At 34.0% G+C, this 22,897-nt stretch overlaps 4 protein-coding genes across 5 annotated transcripts in view; 3 read left to right on the forward strand and 1 right to left on the reverse strand.

Annotated features, from left to right (window-relative positions):
• Window positions 1–22,897, reverse strand: part of rb1 (retinoblastoma 1) — a 56,618-nt gene that overhangs the window by 16,045 nt on the left and 17,676 nt on the right. For both annotated transcript variants that reach the window (XM_087300330.1, NM_001077780.1), the window contains 2 exon segments: window positions 21,227–21,453; window positions 1,468–1,583 (listed from right to left, as the gene is read on the reverse strand). In XM_087300330.1, the coding sequence (XP_087156456.1) occupies window positions 1,468–1,583; window positions 21,227–21,453 (343 nt within the window).
• LOC147831918 (uncharacterized) lies at window positions 4,413–6,581 on the forward strand. Its single transcript, XM_087301295.1, has 4 exons — window positions 4,413–4,743; window positions 5,417–5,474; window positions 5,590–5,653; window positions 5,767–6,581. The coding sequence occupies exons 1-3, from the start codon at window positions 4,525–4,527 to the stop codon at window positions 5,640–5,642; spliced, it is 330 nt and encodes a 109-aa protein (XP_087157421.1). The 5' UTR covers window positions 4,413–4,524; the 3' UTR covers window positions 5,643–5,653; window positions 5,767–6,581.
• lpar6b (lysophosphatidic acid receptor 6b) lies at window positions 7,776–11,478 on the forward strand. The gene has a single exon (XM_087301276.1). It carries the CDS (start codon window positions 8,359–8,361, stop codon window positions 9,388–9,390), a length of 1,032 nt encoding a protein of 343 aa, XP_087157402.1. The 5' UTR covers window positions 7,776–8,358; the 3' UTR covers window positions 9,391–11,478.
• Window positions 16,447–20,733, forward strand: LOC137488812 (lysophosphatidic acid receptor 6). Its single transcript, XM_087301280.1, has 2 exons — window positions 16,447–16,561; window positions 17,997–20,733. Exon 2 carries the CDS (start codon window positions 18,173–18,175, stop codon window positions 19,127–19,129), a length of 957 nt encoding a protein of 318 aa, XP_087157406.1. The 5' UTR covers window positions 16,447–16,561; window positions 17,997–18,172; the 3' UTR covers window positions 19,130–20,733.

Genomic DNA, 22,897 nt, shown 5'->3' on the forward strand with positions numbered 1-22,897 from the left:
AGCAATGTCAGTTTAGTTTAGCACACCTTTCATTTGCTTATTTACTTCAATTTTAAGAGTATGGTATTTCAAGTGTGTTTAAACAATTTGCATAATAATTTGTGACATTTTTAGTTTTTTCAAGGCAGCATGGTGGTGCTGTGAGTAGCACAATCACTTTACAGCAAGGAAGTCGCTGGCTTGAGCCTCGGCTGGATCAGTTGCGTTTCTGTGTGGAGTTTGCATGTTTTCCCTGCATTTACGTGGGTTTCCTCCAGGTGCTTGGGTTTCCCCCACAGTTCAAAGACATGTGGTATAGGTTAATTGGATAAGCTAAATTGTAGTATGTGGTGGTGAATGAGTGTGTATGGACGTGTCTCAGTGATGGATTGATCCGCTATGTAAAAAAGATATGCTGTATAAGTTGGCAGTTCATTTCGCTGTGGTGACCCCAGATTAATAAAGGGACAAAGCCAAAAAGAAGACTATGCAGAGTTGGTTTTTCACATTTGGCTAATTCATTTCTATACATTAATATAGTTAGAGGCAGCACGGTTGCTAAGTGTTGCCCTTATAGCAGGAAGGTCACTGATTCGAGTCCCAGCTGGGCCAGTTGGCATTTCTGTGTGGAGTTTGCATGTTCTCTTCGTATTGGCGTGGGTTTCCTCCGGATGCTCCAGTTTCCCCCACAGTTTAAAGACATGTGCTATAAGTAAATTGAATTAACTAAATTGACTTTGGTGTATGAGTGTATGTATGAATGTGAGAGTGTATGGGTGTTTCCTAGTACTGGGTTGCAGCTGGAATGGCATCTTCTGTGTAAAACGTGCAGAATAAGTTGGCAGTTTATTCTGCTGTGGCGACCCCTGATAAATAAGGAACTAAGCCAAAAGGAAAATGAATGAATACAGTTAAGACTCTCCAGAAAATCTGTTCGATTTATGCAGATTATCTATCCTTCAAAATCATCCCAATCAATATAAAATGATTATTTTTTTCTAAATTATTGAAAATAATTCAAGCATTTCATAATTTTCAAGTCCTCTTGTGAAATTATATTCATATTGCAATATATAAATCGCAGAAAAACAAAACATTGCAATGTCAGTTTTCATTGTGCAGCCCTACTACCTAATACGTAACACCAACTACAACCTTAATAACTATTATTAAGCCAAAACCCAAATGATGAGTATACTGAGCTAAAAGTCATAGTTAATGTTTATTAATAGTAAGAAATGTACCATAAAGTGTGATCCAAAAACCATATTAAATATATTGTACAGTTTGCTTTCCCATGCACTGGTTAAGCAATAACCTCCTATGTTAGGGCCCATTTTAATTTTAGACAAGTCAGTTGCGTGTAAAGCGTTCTGAGTAGTGATTTAAAAAAAACATTATTTCCTCAATCTGAGCTAACCCTAGTTTCGAGTGCAAACTATAGCAGAACAGTTTTTTGATTGTTTCCTTTTAAACAGGAAGACTTACAGATCAGCAGCCGTGTGGTTGTGATGGAGGGGCTGGTTGAGTGTTGCAGGGGGCTCTGCTTGTTCACCGGGTCCTTCCTCGCGAGACTGTTTGAGCAGGTCAAACAGTGGAGAGTCCTAGAAAAAAGACGAGACATGGACTTACATCACTGACCAAAACCAAGAATGTCTCTGGCTCCAAAAAAAGGGAAGCGATTAAGAGAAGACAATGCATACTACAGTGATTGAGGCTCTGCCTCTGTCATGTCATTTGAACACAATTACATTTTAATACTTCCTTATTTACACACTGTTGAAATATCTAGCCAATTCCATGCGTGTTCAATAAAAAAGGTCAGGAGAGGGTTTTCTTCAATGTTAAAAATATTAGTAAATCATTAGATACAAATGAATAATTCAAGGACAGAGTTCTGGGTTACGTTACCCTAATGCAATACAAGAATTACATTCAGGAGGTTTGCAACTAACTTGCAGGTGGAGTTTTGGTGTAACGCCACTTATCAGTCGTTCTGCAGTCCTTTGAGTGTTGCACCCAGACATACTTCCTCTTTCTGCAACCCTTCTCTGCATACCAGAACTGAACAATTAAGTGCATCTTCAATATATTTCACAACTTCTACAAGCATCATGCTCCTTTTGACATGTCTAGACTACTTATTAGACAGACGCAAAATCTGGAGCCCCCTTCACCATATTTTTTCTTACTCTGCTATTTCCCTCTTGTCAGCAGTTCCTTCTAAGAAGTATGCTTGGTCAATATATGGTATCATACAAAATAAAAAGACTGATTAATCTGTTGTTAGTCTAAACAATTTTTCAAATAAAAATAAAGACACAAAGGTGCCACATGATTTTGACTGTGTGTAAATCAAGACAAAACAACCCTGTGCATGTTGCAAATGTGTTTTATAAGTAACTAGTAATATAAATGAATGCTTCATAATTATTTTCTAAACACTGAATATAGTTTTATGTGATGCATTTATTCATTCATCATAAGAATGATCATGTTTTAAAAGCAAACAGGTTTACTTCTCTATAACTCTATTCAACAAACATCAAATGAACTCTCGACACTCCCTTGATTTACAAGCTCAGGGTTTGCACACGGTGTTGTACGAGTGAGGTCACGTCAAGCTGAATGTGTGAACTTTGGACTGACAATCCCTCTTTGTGCCCAGGAATCAATGAGCAATGTGCTATTACATAAAACAACTTATAATCAGAAGAAAACCAAGCACAGACACACAAACACTATTTAGTATTTTATAAACGTTTTATCCTAAGAACTGTAAAGGGATTCATTTGGATAGAGTAGACATAAATATAAGTGATGGATTATGAACATTCTGCAATACTGACAAACACATAATAATCCAATGATAGTTAATGTAAATGCAGAAATCATTTAGCTACTAAATTATAGATTTGTCCAAAGGAATGTAACAGTAATCAGTAACATTTTAGTTCATGTATCAATTCTCAAAAATAACTAGTGGCTTATTGTCGCCCTATTATTAAGATATTGGATGCTTATTGGCATGTATAACGTATATTCTGTATGATGTTATTCTTATGTTTAATCCTACCTAAAGGGATACATTTGTATAGATTTGACATGAAAAGAAGTGATGGATTATAAACATTCAGCAATACTGACAAAAACATGACTTAGTAATTTTTGAGATTTCCCTTTCTCCAATAAAAATGATTAAATATAAACCATTTCAATGTGGAGATGTCATTGGCCCATGAACATTTCCCGCTTGTTATCAAACTATTTCATAACTGTAACAAGAGGCAATTCAATCATAACTTAATGTTAAATCATCTATCATAACATTATTTATCAATATGTGGCTATTTTTTAATTCTTAAAAGCTATAGAAATTAAAAATCTAAGACAAAAAATACGTCAGGACTATTGTTTTTGTTTACATCCCTTAAAATAGTCTATACTTATTTTGTCAAGTGTGTGTTTGTGCTTGTACCTAGGCTGGTTTTGGCAAATGATATATAAATAAATGTGTTACTAATGCTCCATTTAATTATTTATTCAAATAATATTTTTTAAAGATTGTGTAGAAATTTGCTTTGACAGCTTTTGAACTCAAGATATTTTGGCTTTTTTTATGCAAAGATTGTGTTAGATTTAACAGAGTTAACTACTGTCATATCACAATATAGTCTATTACAATGTATATTATTACAATATTTTTGCAGACTCCTAGTATTGTTAACTGCATATACAGTTAAAGTCAGAATTATTAGCCCCCCTGTGTGATTTTTCCCCAATTTATGTTTAACGGAGAGAAGACTTTTTCAGCACATTTCTAATAATAATAGTTTTAATAAATAATTTCTAATAAATGATTTATTTTATCTTTGCCAACATGACAGTAAATAATATTTGACTAGATATTTTTCAAGACACTTCTATACAGCTTAAAGTGACATTTAAAGGCTTAACTAGGTCAATCAGGTTAACTAGGCAGGATAGGGTAATTAGGCATCGTTATTGCATAATGATGGTTTGTTCTGAAGACTATCGAAAAAATATATAGTTTAAAGGGGCTAATAAAAAATTAAAAACGACTTTTGTTCTAGCTAAAATAAAACAAATATGACTTTCTTATGAAGAAAAAACATTATCAGACATACTGTGAAAATGTCCTTTCCTCTTAAACACAATTTGGGAAATACTAAAATAAAAAAATATATTTAAAAAAAATGGGGGGCTAATAATCCTGACTTCAACTGTATTTAAGTTTTCTGTCTTGATAGAAAGAAAAAAATCAGTAGTTAAAACATTTAGAGACTACTTCATTTGGAATCACAAATAGGCATGGGCCGGTTATAAGATTCTGACTGTATGATAACCTTGTATAAATAATGTCATGCACTCAAAAAAATGAATTATGGCTTTAGTTGGACCAAAGAATGTAACTATGTTAAAATTAAGCAATTCGCTTATGTTTGTGTATTAAAAATAAAAGTGTTGTGTTGGAAAAAATTAGAAAAAGTAAGTTTTCACATTTAAACAGCTCGCTTAATTAACATGAATGAAAGGGAGTTGTGTTGCTTCTGCAGTACTGCATTTTGGTCAATAGGTGGAGTAATATCTGCACATGCGCAGTTTCAAAACAACACAGGAAGTAAGAAGATTCAAACCACAACGATCACTCTCAGCTCGGCGCCATATTATGGGAATCAAAAGAGGAAGATTACAGTACAAATTAAGAACGTGCACAAAGCTTTCCCCAATGTGGACACACAGGTGAGATTTTTTTTTTACTTTAAGTATTTATACTGAGGCTGTGACAACATTTGAATCATAAATGTACTCTCCTGTAATAATATGTTGTGTTTGTGTATAGTATTGCTATGAAATTGTCATGTTCCCTGTGTCTTTTGCACATTATAGACCGATAAATGTATAGTTTGTTTTGCATTCCTGTGAAATTTTATACTTGGTATATATTAACTCCCCCAAAATTAAGTTGCAAACGTTGGTAGTAAGGAATAGTCATGTTAGAATAGTCTAAGCTTTTCACTCATCATAGCACACGTGCTGCTGATAATGTGACAATAAAAGTGATTTGATTTTTTATTTGATTTGATAGTCTTTATTTTAAATAAGTGTCAAGCATTTTGTCGAGTTTGAATGCCAGTTTTGATAACTTACATAATAACAATTAAAATGTGGTGTTGGCACATTGTTATTTATTATCTAATTGCATTATTCAAGCCTGTTAACTTAAAAAAAATCAGCAAAAAAGCATGTGACACTTAAATAGGATGACATCTAGCATGATGACATATTTAATGTAAGCTTATTTGTTTGGTCATCTAACATGTTTAAATTTTTAAGTTTAGTAGTTTGCTATTTATATTATTATATTTTATTATTTTAAATCTTTGCTCACTCACATCTATTTTCTCCCTCACAGGTTTACAGCTCAACCTCTAAAGTCCCATATCTGGCGGAGGAGACTGTGGATCATCCAGGTACTATGCCTTTAGATGCCTATACACACATTAAAATGATGTACAGTAAAAATTACTAGTAATTGTAACTACAAATTATTTAGTAAATTATAAATTTTCATTTCATGTCATTTAGAACATCACCAGTGGAAAAAAAGGTGTGAATGCATCCTCAAAGCCCCTAAGTGAGGGAGTACATGGTAAGCTATTTTATTTTATTTTTTTAAACATTTTGTATTTCCTCTTAAACCAATTCCTCCTTTCACCTTTGATCTGTTGGTAAATGTTTTATTTTTTTACCTGACTTTTTTAGGATGCTAGGCATGATGAAGCGCAAACCTTGATGTGCAACACCACCTTATGAATCTACAGTAGTTACATTGACATTTAGCAGACTCTTTTGTCTAAAGTGACTTACAATTGAGGACATATTCAGCAAATCAACAAGAAGAGGCGATACACCCAAGATGCGCTAATTATACAAAGAATTTTAAGAATTAAGAATGCTTCTACATGTGGTTTGTCAAGCCCACACACCTGTGTGAAGCAGACTTCATGCACAATGTTTTGTTTTTTGTTTTTTAGATATAGGGACTGGTTGTAAGAAAGTGTCTGGTGCAAATGTGCATAAATGGTGCAAGTGTCAGAGAGATGAATGTGTGTAGCTATTGCATGTTCTGTGATGGTTGGTCTAATTTATGGTGTAGTGCTGATCGTGTTACTTTGCTTTAAAATGTTAATCTTTCTTTGAACAACTGAAGTGTTATCTGCTTTTTCAGTGTAAAGAAGGTACAGAATAGTTTACAAAAGAAGACTTAATTTTTCTAAGTATATTTTTGATAAATCATTTGAAGGCAGAATATTATTTTTGAATGTTTTGTAATATATGAAAAGTATTATTTTGAAAAGTGTTTTCATGATGTTTTTGTAAGCATATTTTTAAAATAATTTATTGTTTTCAATTTGCTTCATACTTGTATTAGTATTATTTTAATAGTATTAATATTTTAACTTATTGTAATAAGTGAAGATACAGAAAGACAGTATTTGGATTTTGATAATCATATTATTGCTGGAAAATGTGTAAAACTGTAAAAATGCTATTGAATAAACTCAGTGAAACGGAAATAGTTTTTTTATTTAGTTAAACATAACAATATCAATTTTAGAATAATTGAACTTAAATAACTACATTGATTAAAGCTAAATTATAAATGTTACGTTGATTGAACTAAACAACATTACATTACCTTTATGTAACTAACTTAAGTTCACTAAAATTAATATTCTTTCTTAAAGGTAACTTAACTCGGTTACGTGGAACCAGTGGACAAAAAAAAGTTAATTAACCTCAACATATCATTTTTTTGAGTGTGGTTTCACAGTATTGTGATTACTGCTCTAAAATTAGATATTTTTTAATGTTTAGGTAAAAAAACTACCTATTTCCCCCCTCTTTGAACACAATATATTTTATTTTAGGCAACATTTACAATATTTTGAAGCAGTAAACATCTCAGACATAATAGAAAGTAAAATAAAATCAGTAGTTAAAACACTCGAAGACTATTTCATTTGGAATCACAAATAAGTACGGGCTGGTATAAGATTCTGACAGAATGATAGCCTTGGATAAAAAAATCATGGTTTCATGGTATGTGATTACTGCTCTAAAATTAGTTACTTTTAAATGTCTGGATAAAAAACAATATTTTGGAGAAGTAAACACGTCAGGCTAAATAATTCAAACTAATCATTGACTTCTGCTGTCTTTATTAGTTTCAAAAACACAGATTATAAAATAAAACAAATAGTATAATAATAGTATAAAATAGTAAAGAAGAAAAAAGTTTTTAGCAGTTTTAAAACCTTGACTTTTCCAACCTGCGGTAAACTTTGAAACCGGTTATCGTCTCATCACAAATAATATACATTCTTAAGAGTTTTGCACAAACTAATTGCAATAACTAAAGCATTTAATGGGTTAATTGGCACTAATCTTGGGTCTATAAACTAAAACCAACAAAAACTCAATTTTCTCCAACATCAGTAATATATTAAACAGAAGTGCTTTAATCTTTAATCTTTTAATCTTTAATGTTAAAGAAACCTGCTTGCCCATGATGCACAGAAACATCATTCTGAAAGATGCACCTTAACCAAAAGGCGTGTGAACTCTACAGGCAACTCATTCTGAAAGTGCAGCAGTTGCATCAGAGAAGAGCAAGGGTGTCACAAATGAACAATTTAAACATGGGAGGAGCCTCAACTCCAGCCCCACCCTCTTGTCTGCCCTCCAGCCCTTCACAATCAGCAAATCTCACTGTGTACACCAGAGACTGAACAGCAGAGTTGGATACTAATAGCCTCACACAGCTACTACATAGTGACACAGATCTCAAAGACAAAGACCTGCATCACGCTAACCCCAAAACACAGTAAAGGGAAGCCGAGAAAAGGAACAAGAAACTAAAAACCAGGCGAGTAGACGAAAACATCCCATTGCATTTCTTTTGTGGTGGAAAACATCAGGTTATGGATCAACTATTCATAAAGGATTCAAGATTGAGGACATTTTATCTTGTAAGCACCTTGGAACAGAGAAGATGAAGAGCTAACATCTAGAAACCAACTTCCTGTGCTGGTAGCAAGGTAGCTATTGAGTAAACCACTTATGCAAAGCATCCAGCATACCTTACTGAGAGGACAAAGTAGGCAAGCTGATGTGGTTCGCTCATGCAGATGCTTACGTGTGAGCACTTGCTGTACTTTGAGAGTAGGATTACGCAACATCTGAACGGTAAGACACCATGTAATGTATACACACTGGATTTGTATACTTCTTTATGGATCTTCTGAGGTTTGACAGATACACTCACTGTGTTTTAAGCCAAAAGAATCATTGATGATGACTGAGAGGAGCAACTGCACAAACGATAGCTTCAAATATGTGTTATACAGCTCTGTTTTCAGCATTGTCTTCATCCTCGGGCTGCTCTTCAACATGGTGGCCATGTACATTTTTGTTTGCAGACTAAAAATGCGCAATGAGACTACAACCTACATGATGAACCTTGTGGTCTCTGACTCCCTTTTCGTCGTTAGTTTGCCTTTCAGGACATTTTACTTCATCAACCGCCAATGGCCTTTTGGTGACGCTCTCTGCAAAATATCAGTCACGTTGTTCTACACCAACATGTACGGCAGCATCCTCTTCCTCACGTGCATTAGCGTTGACCGATTCCTGGCAATCGTTTACCCTTTCGCATCAAGAACACTGAGGACCAAGCGTAACGCCAAAATAGCCTGCGGTGTAATCTGGGTGGTTCTTCTGTCCGGAGGTCTCACCGCAGGATTCGTAATGGACATCACTTCACATAAAAACGAGACGTACTGTTTTGAAAACTACTCCAAATCTCAGTGGAAGTCCCAGGTTTCAAAAGTTGTGGTGTTTATGGAGACGGTGGGCTTCCTGATTCCACTAATGATCAACTTCATCTGCTCCGTGAAGGTCTTGCAGACTTTACGCCACCCCGAGACCATCAGTCGAGGAGGGCAGCTCAACAAAGCCAAGATCTTACGCATGATCGTGGTGCACTTGCTCATCTTCTGTTTCTGCTTCATCCCATTCAATGTCAATTTGGTCTTCTATACCCTGGTCCGAAGTGAGGTTATACAGAACTGCACCGTGGAGACGGTGGTCCGGACAATTTATCCTATTGCATTCTGCATTGCAGTGACTAACTGTTGCTTTGACCCGGTCATCTATTATTTCACCTCAGAGACCATTCAGAATTCAATGAAACGAAAATCGTACGGTGTACACAAAAACACGTTAAACAACACTATCGACAACAGTGACTACAATGGAAGGGGGACGATTGATAAAATCACATCTCTAACAGCTAAATTCATGATTGAAGAGTCTACAATATGACCAAAGATCAGGCAGCAAATAGGTTTTATACCTTTTTTGTACCAGGTTTTCCTCTGACATTTAGCGATTGGTTTTGGACAGGATATAGCAGACTGATAACTATCTGAAAAATGTCTGTATATCTAACTGTCTATCTGAAAGTTACAAGAATAAAATCTGAGTATCTATAGAAAGGGTGTTTGTTTACAGCACAAACTCAACAACTGTTAATGGATTATTGATATTATAACTGCATACAAACTATGCACACGACTATGGGCTGAAAAAGAAAATATAAAAATTAGTATTTCTGAACTAAGTGTTAAAGTTGAGCTTCAAACCTGCTTGCTATGTGTTAGAAAAGTTAAAATGGTAGCACTTGTCAGTGAAATTACATTTATTAACATTAGTTTTATATTTTTTATACTGTATTTTTTACTGCATTAGATTATCTAGATCACATTGTAAGTCTTTAATAAAAATAGAGTAATAATATAAATATACTATTGATACATGTCAATTTATGTTTTTTCATCCAAATGTCAATTAAAGTAACAATTGTTTTGAAGGCACCCACTGTACTCAGTACAATTGAGTACAGCCCATTTTAAAAAATGAATGTTTGTATCCGTTTCTCAGTGAATATAAGTAATGTATTTTAGTGCGTTTAAACAAAACAGATTTATTAAACAGATATATTTATTAAAATAATAGTTTAGTTGCCAAACATATTCAGAAATCGAAAGATAATACAATTAAATTCAAGCTAAATATTGCAAAACCATTTACAACCTACAAAATTTCAACTAAATTTTAAATTTTTTTGCTTCTCTTGATTTTTTCTCTTTTTAAAATTTGTATTTAATATTTTTCTATAATATATAAATTTGGGTGTACTAGTTTTTGGACCGTTATCGTAAGTTATTTTGTTAGATAAGCTCCAGATTTGGCTTCAGTACTGACTAATCTAATGAATATGCACAAACATAATAATGTATAGCTTCCTATTAAAAACATGAATTTAAAAGATAGATTGGTGAGGGGTGTACTCATATATGCTGAGCACTGTATTTAGGACAATGATTTAGCTGCATATGAAAACAATCTATTTAAGGATTACAGTACAGCAAACTGCTGCTTAATTTATTTTTCAGCAAGAAGTTTGTGCTATTTAATTGAATAACTGTTATTTCACTGTAATATGTAGCAACTGACATTAACCAAGATGAATAAATGGTGTAAGACTGATGCTGTTTTAAATCGAAACCACTGTTAACCTTACTATAAAGTGTTACCATCTAAATCTGAATCCATTTTTGTTTTACAAGTAAATGTATTAATACTATCGTATAGACCATTCAAACTGCCAGTCATTTGTCACACAAAAGTTCCCATAAAATGTTTCCACATGTCTTCCCATGTTTATTCCTGGGAAATTTAAACTGCTAACATTGTTTTCCGAGCCAAGACCTGATTAAGATAAACAAATTGTATTATATCTGCTCAGATGATAAACAGTAAACGGAAAAGGGAGTGACCATAGAAAAAGATGACATTAAGTCCGGAGATTATATCAGGGTTTGTCTTTGTAAGAAATTAAGCTGATGACGAACAGTTCTGCAGGGTGTGCCCCAGGATTTATTTATTTTTTGTTTGGGATGTAACGTAGCAACTAAAAATAAGAAATATAAATTATATTTCCTTTTTAAATATTTTTTTTTATTCAGTTTTTTTAAAAAAAGAAAAAAACTGAGTGACCTTAAATCAAAAGTGCAAGGCTACATTTCTGGATTGCTGAACAGGACTGAACGAGCCCTGCTGCTTCACTTGCACTGCATTCCTTGGGTTATCACATGCCTGAAGGACTTGCTCCAAACACTGACAAACCATACCTCTAAAGGGCATTTCAAGCAGACAGTAGGTTTTGCATATATGCTTCACATAGGAATGCACTGCCTCTTCAGTATTTTCCCATAAGGCAGAGCTCAATTGGAATGAGCTGGTGAAACACTGAATTAAACTGTCGCTGCATTTCACATTAAAGCTGTTACAGTATGTTTTTTTTTTCCAAGTAACTCCAAATAAAATGGGCCTGTCCCAATAACTGCACTTGGCAGTTTTGCACTGACATGTATTTTTTGTATTGCGTGCATGTTTGTTTGTTTGTTTGCTTGTGTTTATTGTCCTCCTAGGAGGAAACAAGTTTTGCAACGAGTCACATACACACAAACACTACGTAAACTCTAAAGATTCACAACAAAAAGCATCAGACATTTTACCAATTAACAATTCATCAAAAGAATAGCCACTGAAACAAAAACCTTGAATGCTCTGTTCTGCAATCAGTTCTGAATCGACATCATGGCAGCAATTAAAATTCTTTCCAAAACGGGTGATTAAAATTAATTAAAATTAATTGAACTTTCTATAAAACCTGTAAAATATGTATGTAATGTAAAAACCTTTAAGTGGTCATTAAAGAATTAGTTCACCAAAATGTTTATTGTGTTATTATTTACTCACCCTCATGTCATCCCCTGAGACCTTTGTTTATCTTCAGAACACAAATGAAGAGATTTTAGATGAAATCTGAGACTCTCCACAGATAGCAAGGTTGCTGAGACATTCAGGGCCCTATCATACACCCGGCGCAATGTGGAGCAAGGCGTGGCGCAATAGTCTTTTGCTAGTTTCAGCTTGGCGCAAGAGTCGTTTTGAGGCGTTGCGCTACGCTGTTTAAATAGCAAATGCATTAGCGCTTATATGTGCACCCATAGGCCTTCTGGTCTAAAAAGGAAGGCGTTCTGAGGCGCACTGCTGGCGCGTTGCTATTTTGAGAAACTAAATTAGATTTTTCATTAGACCAAAACAAACCCAGTCTAAACTCCAGCGCAGAGTTGCGCCTCGCTTACACACTGCTTAATATGCACAAGAGAGCAATAGGCAAATATCTTTACATATGAAAAAATTTAAATATTAAGGATACATATAAGATATAATAAGAACAGATATAGGATAAAAATATAAAGGATTAAAATATTACAAAACATATTATTTTCTAGCCTACATAAATAAATAAAAAATAACTGCTTTTATGTCTTCTTCATCTCAGGAGGCTTTTTCAGTTCATTCATAACAATTTGCTTTTGTATAATGTTATTATTATTAGCAGTATTATTTATTATATCCATATTTATATTTGTTTTATTAAATACAAGCTTAGATTTGCCCACCTGTCAGGTTTTAGACCATAAGGGGCACAGCATGTGTTTTAGGATATAACTTTTTTTTTTGAGCACACTTCGTTATTATTGTTCATTTATTCATTTGCTGGAAATTAGAACTGAATTTAGCAATAGTTTTGAAACGAATATTAATTATTTATAGACTAATTGATGTCTAAGCGTAAAGGTTTCCCTATCCAAGAGCGAAAGTGAAAGTAGATCCATTATCACTCATTCTCACGCAGTAGATGCTCTGTTTAACAGTTTTCTGTTAAAAAAAAGACTTAACTGTTTGCTTGTGAAATGCTCAGTTTTTCAACTTAGACTTACTTTACGTCCTGTAAATAGCAAATGTGCTTGGCGCGATGCAGCTGGCTCTTAAGGGGAATGGGAGATGAGACTCTGATTGGTTTATTCTCAAAACACACCTATAACTCATTAAGAAAATAAACTCAACCCTTTTAGACAATGCGCCACGGCGCAAAGCAGATTTTCCTGTCCTTAAATTAGCAAAAATGCGTTCTGACACACCCTGAAAGCGTTTGCGCCCTGTGTTTTGCGCTCTGCACATGGACCGTCAAAATAGAGCCCTCAAAGTCCAAGAAAGGAACCAACTTTCAAAAGTTTCAATGTGACTTAAGTGGTTTACCTGTAATCACACAAAGCTCAGAGAACACTTAAGTGTTAAAACCAGCCATTTTATTTCCCGTAGTAAACATGCACCCTGATCTGACAAAGTAGACACAGGTGTCTATGAAAGATGTTTTCAAAAAAGTTTGGTATTCAAAAGTGTTCTCGGAGCTTCATATGCTTACTGCTGACGCATATGGATCGTTTTGACAGAATTTTCGGTTCTTTTCTAGACTTTGAGTAGTCTGGAGTCTTACTGTCTATGTAGGATAACGGAGCTATTGAATTTCATCTAAACTATCAGGATTGGAACGGCATAAAGTTAAGTACTTAACAACAGAGCTTTTATTTTTGGGTGAGCTAACCCTTTAAAACTACAAGTGTACACAGAACTTTCAAATAACAAATACAACACTCAACAAAGTGTCCTTGCATGTGATTTAGAGCTTTATTTACATAATTCAAACATTTAATACATTGCACTTTTAAATAAATTTTCCAACATATCTGTTCAGAACTCTCTATGAATGATACCATTTAACTGTAGCAAATTAAGTGTTTACAAAATAAATCTCAATTGAAATGTGAAATATATTACAATTATACACAAAATAAATGTGATATCAAAAATAAATGAACTAGAACAGCAATGTTTTTGGACTTGTGCTTCCAAGGTATGCGAGTTCCTGAGCTTAATGTATGTTTGGATATGCTTAACCTTAAAACCATGCCAATAAAACAAGTATGGGTATTAAGACAGGACACTTCACTATAAAAATGCTGGGTTCCACACAATTCTTTCATGTTGTTCTAACACAGATTAAGTCAACTTCATAATTCTTACTAATTTAAGTGGATTGAACATAAAACAATTGAGTTGTCCCCCAAAAAACACTAAGAATTGTTGTTTCAATTAGTTTTAAATTAGTAGTTTAAAAAGGCAGCAAAAGTTCTATTTTGAGTTTTGTTTAATTTTTTAAAAATAATTAATTTTAATAAAATAATTAAAATTACGTAAAAATTTAAGTGATTAATTGAAAATCCTCCCTTTCTCTGGATCCACGTTTATGCAGTAGTTATTAGTTTGAGAAAATCATTGCTTTTTGTTTTATTCTTTAAGTTACTGATGACATTATTTCAAAATGAAATTAAATAAAAACGTTAAAGCATAGCATAAAGTGAAAAGATGCCACGTTTTTAGCCATTTTTACATTCATTTTTAGACATTGCAATATTAATGTTTGAAATTCAGAACAGTTAAAATATAATTATTTGGTGTAATATCCCAAAACATGTTAAGGTACACTATACAGGTAAACAATATATTCAATATATTTATATCGCAATGTGTGCATCCACAAAAGTAACATTACAGGATTGATCTAAATTAGGGAAATCTTTCCAAAGTGCTATTCAAATCATCATGTGAAAAAAATGTCAGATTTCTTCAATATTGTGCAGCCCTTGTACACTAGCTAGTTTACTGTGATATCAAATTATTTGCAGTGAATATAATTATATTTATATAATATAATTGGATAGATTTAACGTTGAACAGGTCTGCGAGTGCTTAAAATTGTTGTGTGCGACCAGTTATTACTGCAAAATGTTCACCACATGCGCGGATTCGGGAGACATTCACGCAGAATGCATCTCTAAGCTCTTTGTCTGCACTTGAAACGTGAAACGCAGCGCTCAGGAATGGTTTAAAACAGTTGTCTTCTTGTTATAACGGGATTTGATGAGACATATTTTTCTCACGCTTGCATATATGTATTTTTTTTTTTGCTTATTAGTTTAATTAGTGTTGATTTCAAATTCAAAAAATATGTTTGTATAAAACTTGTAGTAACGGTGCTCATAATTGGTAGGTGCGACTAAATTTTGGCTGATGCGCCTAATTTTTTTTAAGTTAGAAGCACCGGTGCTACCAAGCAAAAAGGTTAATTTCGAGCCCTGTATTACTATCAGAAAAACTATATTTTGCATATGGTTTTGCCAAATGTTATTATTTTAACAAGAAAATAAAACTAAAATATGCATCATTGTAAAACTAAATTTCATCAGGCAGTAAATGAACTTATAACTGAATAATAATTGATTTGTTAATCTGATGTTTTTTTTTTTATTCTGTGCACAAACCTAACTTCTTAAGCCTAAAGCATCAATAATTTATATTCAGGTCTAATGTATAATAACATACTAAATGTAAAAGGATAAGTACTTAAGTACACCCCAACACCCCCAACTGGCCAAAAAAACTGGACATTTAACCTGATACATCCGGAAAACATTTATGATGAACAGCCCATGTATCGCTCACGGAGTCTGTGGACATGCAGATCTCAGTAACGTTTCCTGTACTGTGGTAAAGACTTATATATATAATGTAAAACGTGCTGCTGTGGGAAAGTACAGACTGACAGTGAAGCACATGTCGTTGAACTCAAAAACAAGTGAATGCAGGTTTTAGGAGGATCAAGAATGTGGTGGAAAAAAATGGATGCAAAAATGAATTCCAGTGTTGGTAAGAGGAGTGAAGTGTTGAAGGCTGACAGAAATAAACAGATTTTTCCAGAAAAGGTTTCTTTAAAAAAAACTGCATACTAAGATTTTTGCTTTACAAAATGAAAATATGGTACAAGCTGGAAATTAAACAGATGTCATGACTTCATAAAACTGATTTTGCCGGAAAGTTATGACTGGATTTGTACTTGACACATTTTTACTAAAGTATTCACCGATGATCTATGCAAATTTCACAAAGCCTCATCTACATTACACAACTTAATCCTGATGACAAAACCACAGAAACTGCAACAGCAAAGCAGAATTTTACAGAAAACAACAGATTCTACAAGATTATTACAAAAAGCATTATGCAAAACTGTCAGTAAAAACCAGTGGTGATTTACTGCGAAATTGTCATCATTAAGCCCTGTTAGGTGTTTTAGAAATCTAATAAATGAATCTGAAATGCATTTGTTAAAATAACAGTAAAAGTAGTAAAATGGGATAACTGAATCAATGGAATTGTGCAATAACTAAAGTGAAAATTTTTTAAAGTTTTAATACGAACTAGAACTTTACTAAAAGTTGGGGCTTTGCACTATTTTTACTATATTAACAATAAATCCACACACCCACATCCAGCTCTGAATAGATATATGGCGCATGCACGCACACACACACACGCGTTTATTTATTTAGTGTGACAATATATATAGTCTTAATATCTGTTAAAGACCCCTTCACTCAAGCTCGACAATGAGCAGAGACTGTTGAACTCAAAAGATAACACAGAGATTAAGATGAAATGGATGAGAAAAAGCAAAATGGTAAGATGATCCTTTTTTAAAATTATGCAAATCTACAATTTTAAAGCAATCTGATTTTCACATCAAAAATGAATTGTGCTCAGTTTTAAGACTCTATAAGTCTCCATAGACAATTTCTTACTAATAAACACGTTTTGTCTGACTGAATCTATTGTTATTGTTTGTTGATTTTGGTTAATACACGTAATTTAACTGTATATTAACAAATATATTTAATTGAACTCGATATAAAAAGGGCTATAATTATATATATATATATATATATATATATATATATATATATATATATATATATATATATATATATATATGAACATTATAAAAACAAGTAACGCTCATTTTTTTCCTCATAGTTAAAACCTTAAAACCTCTCTATATAGTTATGTCTAAAAATTGTATTTATTATTATGTAATATATTATTATATTATTTTAGACGTCTAAAAATATTATATTTAGGTAAAGGTTTGGGTATTTAGGTTTACTTATGTTTGTTGTATTATTATTATACATTTTTATATTGTATAATATAATATAATATTATTTTAGACTTATATTTATATAGAGTTTTAGGTATTTAGGTTTACTTCTGTTTATATTGTATTATTATATTATTATCACTAATTATTATTATTATTATTATATTATTATATAATATTAAGATGATTATTATTATTTTAAACTTATATTTATGTAAAAGTTTAGGTATTTTGGTTTACTTATGTTTATGTTGTATCATTGTATTATTATTATTTTTATTAATTCTTATTATTATTATTATTTTAGACTATTATATTTATGTAGATATTTAGCTATATAGGTTTACTTATGTTTATGCTGTAATATTGCAAAATGCTTCAACCAAGGTGGGAAACAGTTACAAACTATTTAAGCGGTAAAGGTAAGTTAAAAGTTAGGCAAAGAGTTGTGAGTATATTTACAGATGAACTGATCATAATTAGAATAAGACATCTTTTATAAAATAAGAAGTGTATTATCAATGCATAGGTGCATTATATCATGTATTATATCTATTTTGAGCGCATTAAGCTACTATCACTTTATCTATAGTGAGTGCCTTTAGTTTTAAAACACTTCTGAAATAAGGTATAATTGAGCATAGCAGCCGAAGTTTATTTCATCCAATGAACTTTAAATTTTTAACCGTCCATTATTTGCACACATTGTAAATTTGTTGACGTTAAACTGGTTTTATGCATGCTATGAAACTGTAGTAGCAGCTAGTTACTGGAAGTTACTGGCCTGCTTTTCTAAATTAAGTCCTCCTCTGTCATAATTCAATCGCTTTACCTTTCCGTTTCATAAGGCCAGGTCATATAGACACAGCCGTCCTGGCTGAATATGGTTAGCTGAGAGCAGCAGGTGGTTCACTTTATATGAAGAGGAAGTTGTAACATTGTAAATTTCCTTTTACAGTTTCAGGTGCCTGCATGAAGAGCAGCCACTCGGACCTTAAATGATGAGACCAAACAATAAAAGCCTAGGATGTGAGATTGCCAAACAATGATGCCTGCCACCTTTTTTTAATCATTTAAAATGTTAGTACTGGTATAACCGTGCAGCAGTTGCCTTTATTAAGATCTGGAGTGATCATGCATCTCCAGAACACAACATACACACCTATTGCAGCCAACTGCACGGTGGACACCAGCTACCGCTTCACCTTCTACAAGACCTCCTACAGCATGATCTTCATATTCGGTGTGGTCAGCAATTGCATAGCACTGAAGCGTTTTTGCCGCATGCCTCAAGCATTCACCAGCACGGCTGTCTACATGGCCAACCTAGCCGCCGCGGATATCTTCTTCGTCATCTCACTGCCCCTGCGCATCTACTATCACCACAACAAAGCCAGCATCTACAACCGCACCAGAGACTGGTCTCCAGGAGTGGCTTTCTGTCAACTGACCTTCACGCTGAAGTACATCAGCCTATATGGGGGAATCTTCTTCTTGGTTTGCATTGGAGTAGACCGCTACTTTGCCGTGGTTCACCCTCTAGTTCAGCATCTGAGAAAAGTCCACACCGCCCGTTTGCTCAGTGTTGGAATATGGTGCCTGGTTCTCGCCCTCAGTCTCGCTCTGCCCTTCTTGTATTCTGCAGCATCTCAACGGCACAAATCATGCCTGTTGGATCCTTCATCCAAACGCCACCGTGCTTTAATCCTAGCTGCTCTCGGTCTGGTGCTAATCGCCTATCTGCTGCCTGCGCTACTTTTGTTGTTCAGTTACTGCAGTGTACTCCGCGTGCTCCGCAGACTGCCACGCCGCAGGAAGATCCGGCACCGGCGCACACTCACAGTCATCTACTGGGTCCTGGTGGTCTTTTTCCTTTGCTTCACGCCGTACCACCTTAACCTGCTGGGTTATACACTAACACAAGTGGGCCTGGTGCAGAGCTGCGGACTTGCTAAAGTCACTAAAGTGCTCCATCCCATAGTGCTCTCACTGGCCAGCACCAATTGCTGCCTGAACCCTCTAATTTACTACTTCTCCAGCAGCCTAATGCACAAAGAGGCAACCGTCAGTAGAGGAAGTGCTAGTCAGTGAGTAAAAATTTGACACTAATTGAAGACTGAGCAATGAATTCCCCATTTAAATGAAGACTACTTTAATGGGATGCTGCAGTATTTAAAAATGATTTGTGTGTTTATCTTTGGCAAAAACAAAAGAGCTGCAATATACCAAATTACAATGATACCACCAATTCCTCACGGACAAGATCAAGTCTTGCCTTTAACCTTTTTTCTTGTTCAAGAGACCCTTTTAAGTGTCATTCACACTACCAGCAACACGCTTCAAAGCGAAAAGATCCAACACATTTTAATTAAATTTCCGACAAACTCCAACTATACTAATGACAGCGACTGGTGGTGAATAGATGTGGGCGTGTCCATTAAGAATCCGTTAAATTTATGCAAATGAAGCAACAGCCAATGTAAGCATTATTAGAGCTCAGGTGATCCTCTGTTAGCTTTTGCACAAGCCAGTTGAGTTCTCCATGCTGTAGATCTACATGGATCAAAATTTGCTGCAGATAAATGGTCGTAATGGCAGAGGACACATTTTATTTTCTTGTCAATCATTGTATTTAAGCATTTGATTTTCTGATTCCATTTATATTTAGAGTCTTCATACCATAATGTTTATTTTTAGATGTAAGATAGTCATTCTTCCATAAATGTTACCTTAACACCCTCAAGATGGAAACAGCCACTAGCAAGACAGAGTGAAAAGTACGATGACCGAGAGAGCTTAACTGTGATGGACGTGACGGACGATGCTGCGAAATGTTTATTGTGTTGTGACTATTTCTCAGTGAAGTTGTAGGCGATCTTTGAAAGGTGAGTTTTTTTTGTTTATTTTTGATTGATCATCCTGATTCCTACGTCTTCGTATTTTATTAGCCTAAAAAAAACAAAACCTAAATAGACGTGTCGGTCACATTTTAGGGTCTCCTTGAAACATTTCCGTTGTGTTCCATTCTATTTGCAAGTGTTGTGAGAAAGTAAAGCCATTTTCGTACCGGTAATTTGTTTGCGTAGTAAGAAAATGCAGCACATTTTATTAATCTACATGTGTGCTGTCAAACCGAAATGAAGATTGTTTCTTAATTTGCTGTTGTTTTTTGGAATTGCATGTGTTTTCTTAAATTGCAGCACGTTAAGCTCTCTCTGCCACCGTAGTAAAGAGTGTGACTTGGATATACAAGAAGACAACACTTTTGTAAGTAGGGTAGCTCTGATCACAATCCATGACTTCATCAACAGTGGCTAACTTTGACAGATCTCAGAAATAATTGCAAATTGATGATGTGAACAACTGAGGATTTAAGGAATACAACTGGAAAGACTGCAGCAAAGATGAAAAACTTTTTTTTAAATCTCCCACAAATTCAGGTTAACAAAAATACCCACTTCAAACATTTTTTTTGACTAAACTATTTTAAACAACAAATCAAATGTGAAGTGAATAAAAATATAAACATTTTTCAGATATGTTCAAATTCATATTTTTTGTGTGTTTTTGTCTGCAGATCACACACTGACTAGGGCTTTATAATAAGCAAAGTATCCCAAATGGACAGTGTTTTAAGTAAGCACTCTGATTAAAATATTCTTTGTAAATTGAGCATTTGATGTGCTTATTTAAAGGATTGTAAATAAAAATAGCAATTTACAACATTAGATAAACAATATAACAAATGCAACATATGTGGCTTTATTTGATCTAAAACATAATTATAACAGTGACAACTGGCATATAGTTAGTCAGGACTAGTCAAATGAACATTTTGTGATTGGAGCATCCTTTCTTCTATTTCATGGTGACTTTAAACCAGTGTTCCCCAACCCTGATCCTGGAGGCACTCCAACAGTTCATACTTTGGATCATTCCCTTATCTGTCCCATTAATTTGATGTTTTGTAATCTCTTCTAATGTTCTGATGAGTTGAATCAGGTGTGTTTAATTAGGAATAGGTTGAAAATGTACTGTTGGTGTGCCTTTAGGAACAGGGTTGGGAAACACTGCTTTAAACAACATAAAGGATCACTCTGCCATTTATGCAGGTGCTAAACCAAGCTTGATGCTTTGTGCTTGATTAAATGAAATCATTCATGCAAATAGCAGTAAACAGTTACTCACCGCTCTCCATGCAAGACTCTCCATGATCACATGTTCGCACTGCTCCAGGTGCTTCACCATGTCATGTTTCAGGGTGGGCTCGGCTTTAATGAAGCTCTCGATCACCTTGTAAAAGTCGAAAGCAGGCAGCTGGAAGACACTCAAAATCCAAGGAAAGCACAGATCGCTTTCAACGGAATCGCTGGCCCCTGAACTACGGCCAAAACCTCCATTCTTTAAGGAGCTCCCTGGAAAACGAAGCAAAGTTAATGTAAACAAGCTACTTCTGTCTCAAGTATACACTAGCGCTCAAAAGTCTGGGGTCAGAAAGATTATATATGTTTGTTAAAAATGTCTATTCTGCTCACTAAGGCTTCATTTATTTGATAAGTAAATTGAATTCACTCTAAAATTGAGTAATATGATTATAATTTAAAACAAGTTTTCTAATTGGATGCAGTTTAAAATAGTATTTAATCCAGCAATTCAAAGCTAATTTTTCAGCATCATTGTTTCAGTCTTAAGTGTCATAAGATGATTTGCTGTTCCATTCAGATCAATTATTGAATATTGGTTCTCTATCATTAATAATAATTCTCAGAATGATCAATGATGAAAACAGGGTTTGCATTTAATAGTTTTGTGAAAACGGCTATTCTTTTTGAATTATTTAAGATTCTTTTGCAGAAAACGATTAAAAATAACAGCATTTATTTGAAACAAAATCTTTTTAATAAATAAAAGTATTCATTTTATTGGTACCTTTGAAAGGTAATTTATCATTCATTCATTTATTTTATTTTCAGCTTAGTCCTTTTATTAATCTAGGGTCGCCACAGCAGAATGAATCCCCAACTTATCCAGCATATGTTCTTTGCAGCAAAACCCAATTCACCTATAGTGCATGTGTTTGGACTGTGGGGAAAACCGGAGCACCCGGAGGAAACCCACATGAACACGGGAGAACATGCAAAAAGATATGCCAACTGACACTCTGCCAGCTGAGACTCGAATCGGCGATCTTTTTGCTGTGAAGCGATTGTGCTACCCATTGTGCTACCCATTGCGCTACCGTGACTCCGGTACTACATCAGTGTCCACAAAAAGGATGCAGCCTAGGAGTTTTTAACAGTATTAATAAATAAATACTGTCACAAATTATCTACAAACTGTATAAAATGCTCATAGTACATCCATCTGTAAATATTACTTATAGTTTTTTCTATAATTGCAGTTACACCAATATAATGCACTTGCTGCTATTGCACTCCTGGTTAGACCTAAACTGCATTTTGTTGCCATGTATTTGTACATATGTAATGACAATAAAGTTCAATCTAATCTAAAAAAATGTTGTTGTTTTTAAGCAGCAGATCATTCATAATGACACTAAAGACTGAAGTAATGATGCTGAAAACTCAGCTTTAAATCACAGGAATAAATAACTTTTTAAAATACATTCAATAAGAAAGCAGTTATTTAAAATTTCACATTCTGACCATTTTTACTGCATTTATTTATATTTGTATTATTGACTTTTTGAGTAATTAAATGCAGTGTTGTTGAGCTTAAGTGTGTTCTTTTAAAAACCTTTTTAAAATCTTACTGATCCAAACGTTTGACTGAGAGTGTACAAAATGAAGTGTGCTACAAGTTTTTAAGGTTGTGGTATAAGCAGAAAAAAAGTATGTC

This window comes from Danio rerio, chromosome 21 (genome assembly GCF_052040795.2).
Source record: "Danio rerio strain M-AB ecotype USA chromosome 21, GRCz13ab, whole genome shotgun sequence".
NCBI classification, from domain to species: domain Eukaryota; kingdom Metazoa; phylum Chordata; class Actinopteri; order Cypriniformes; family Danionidae; genus Danio; species Danio rerio.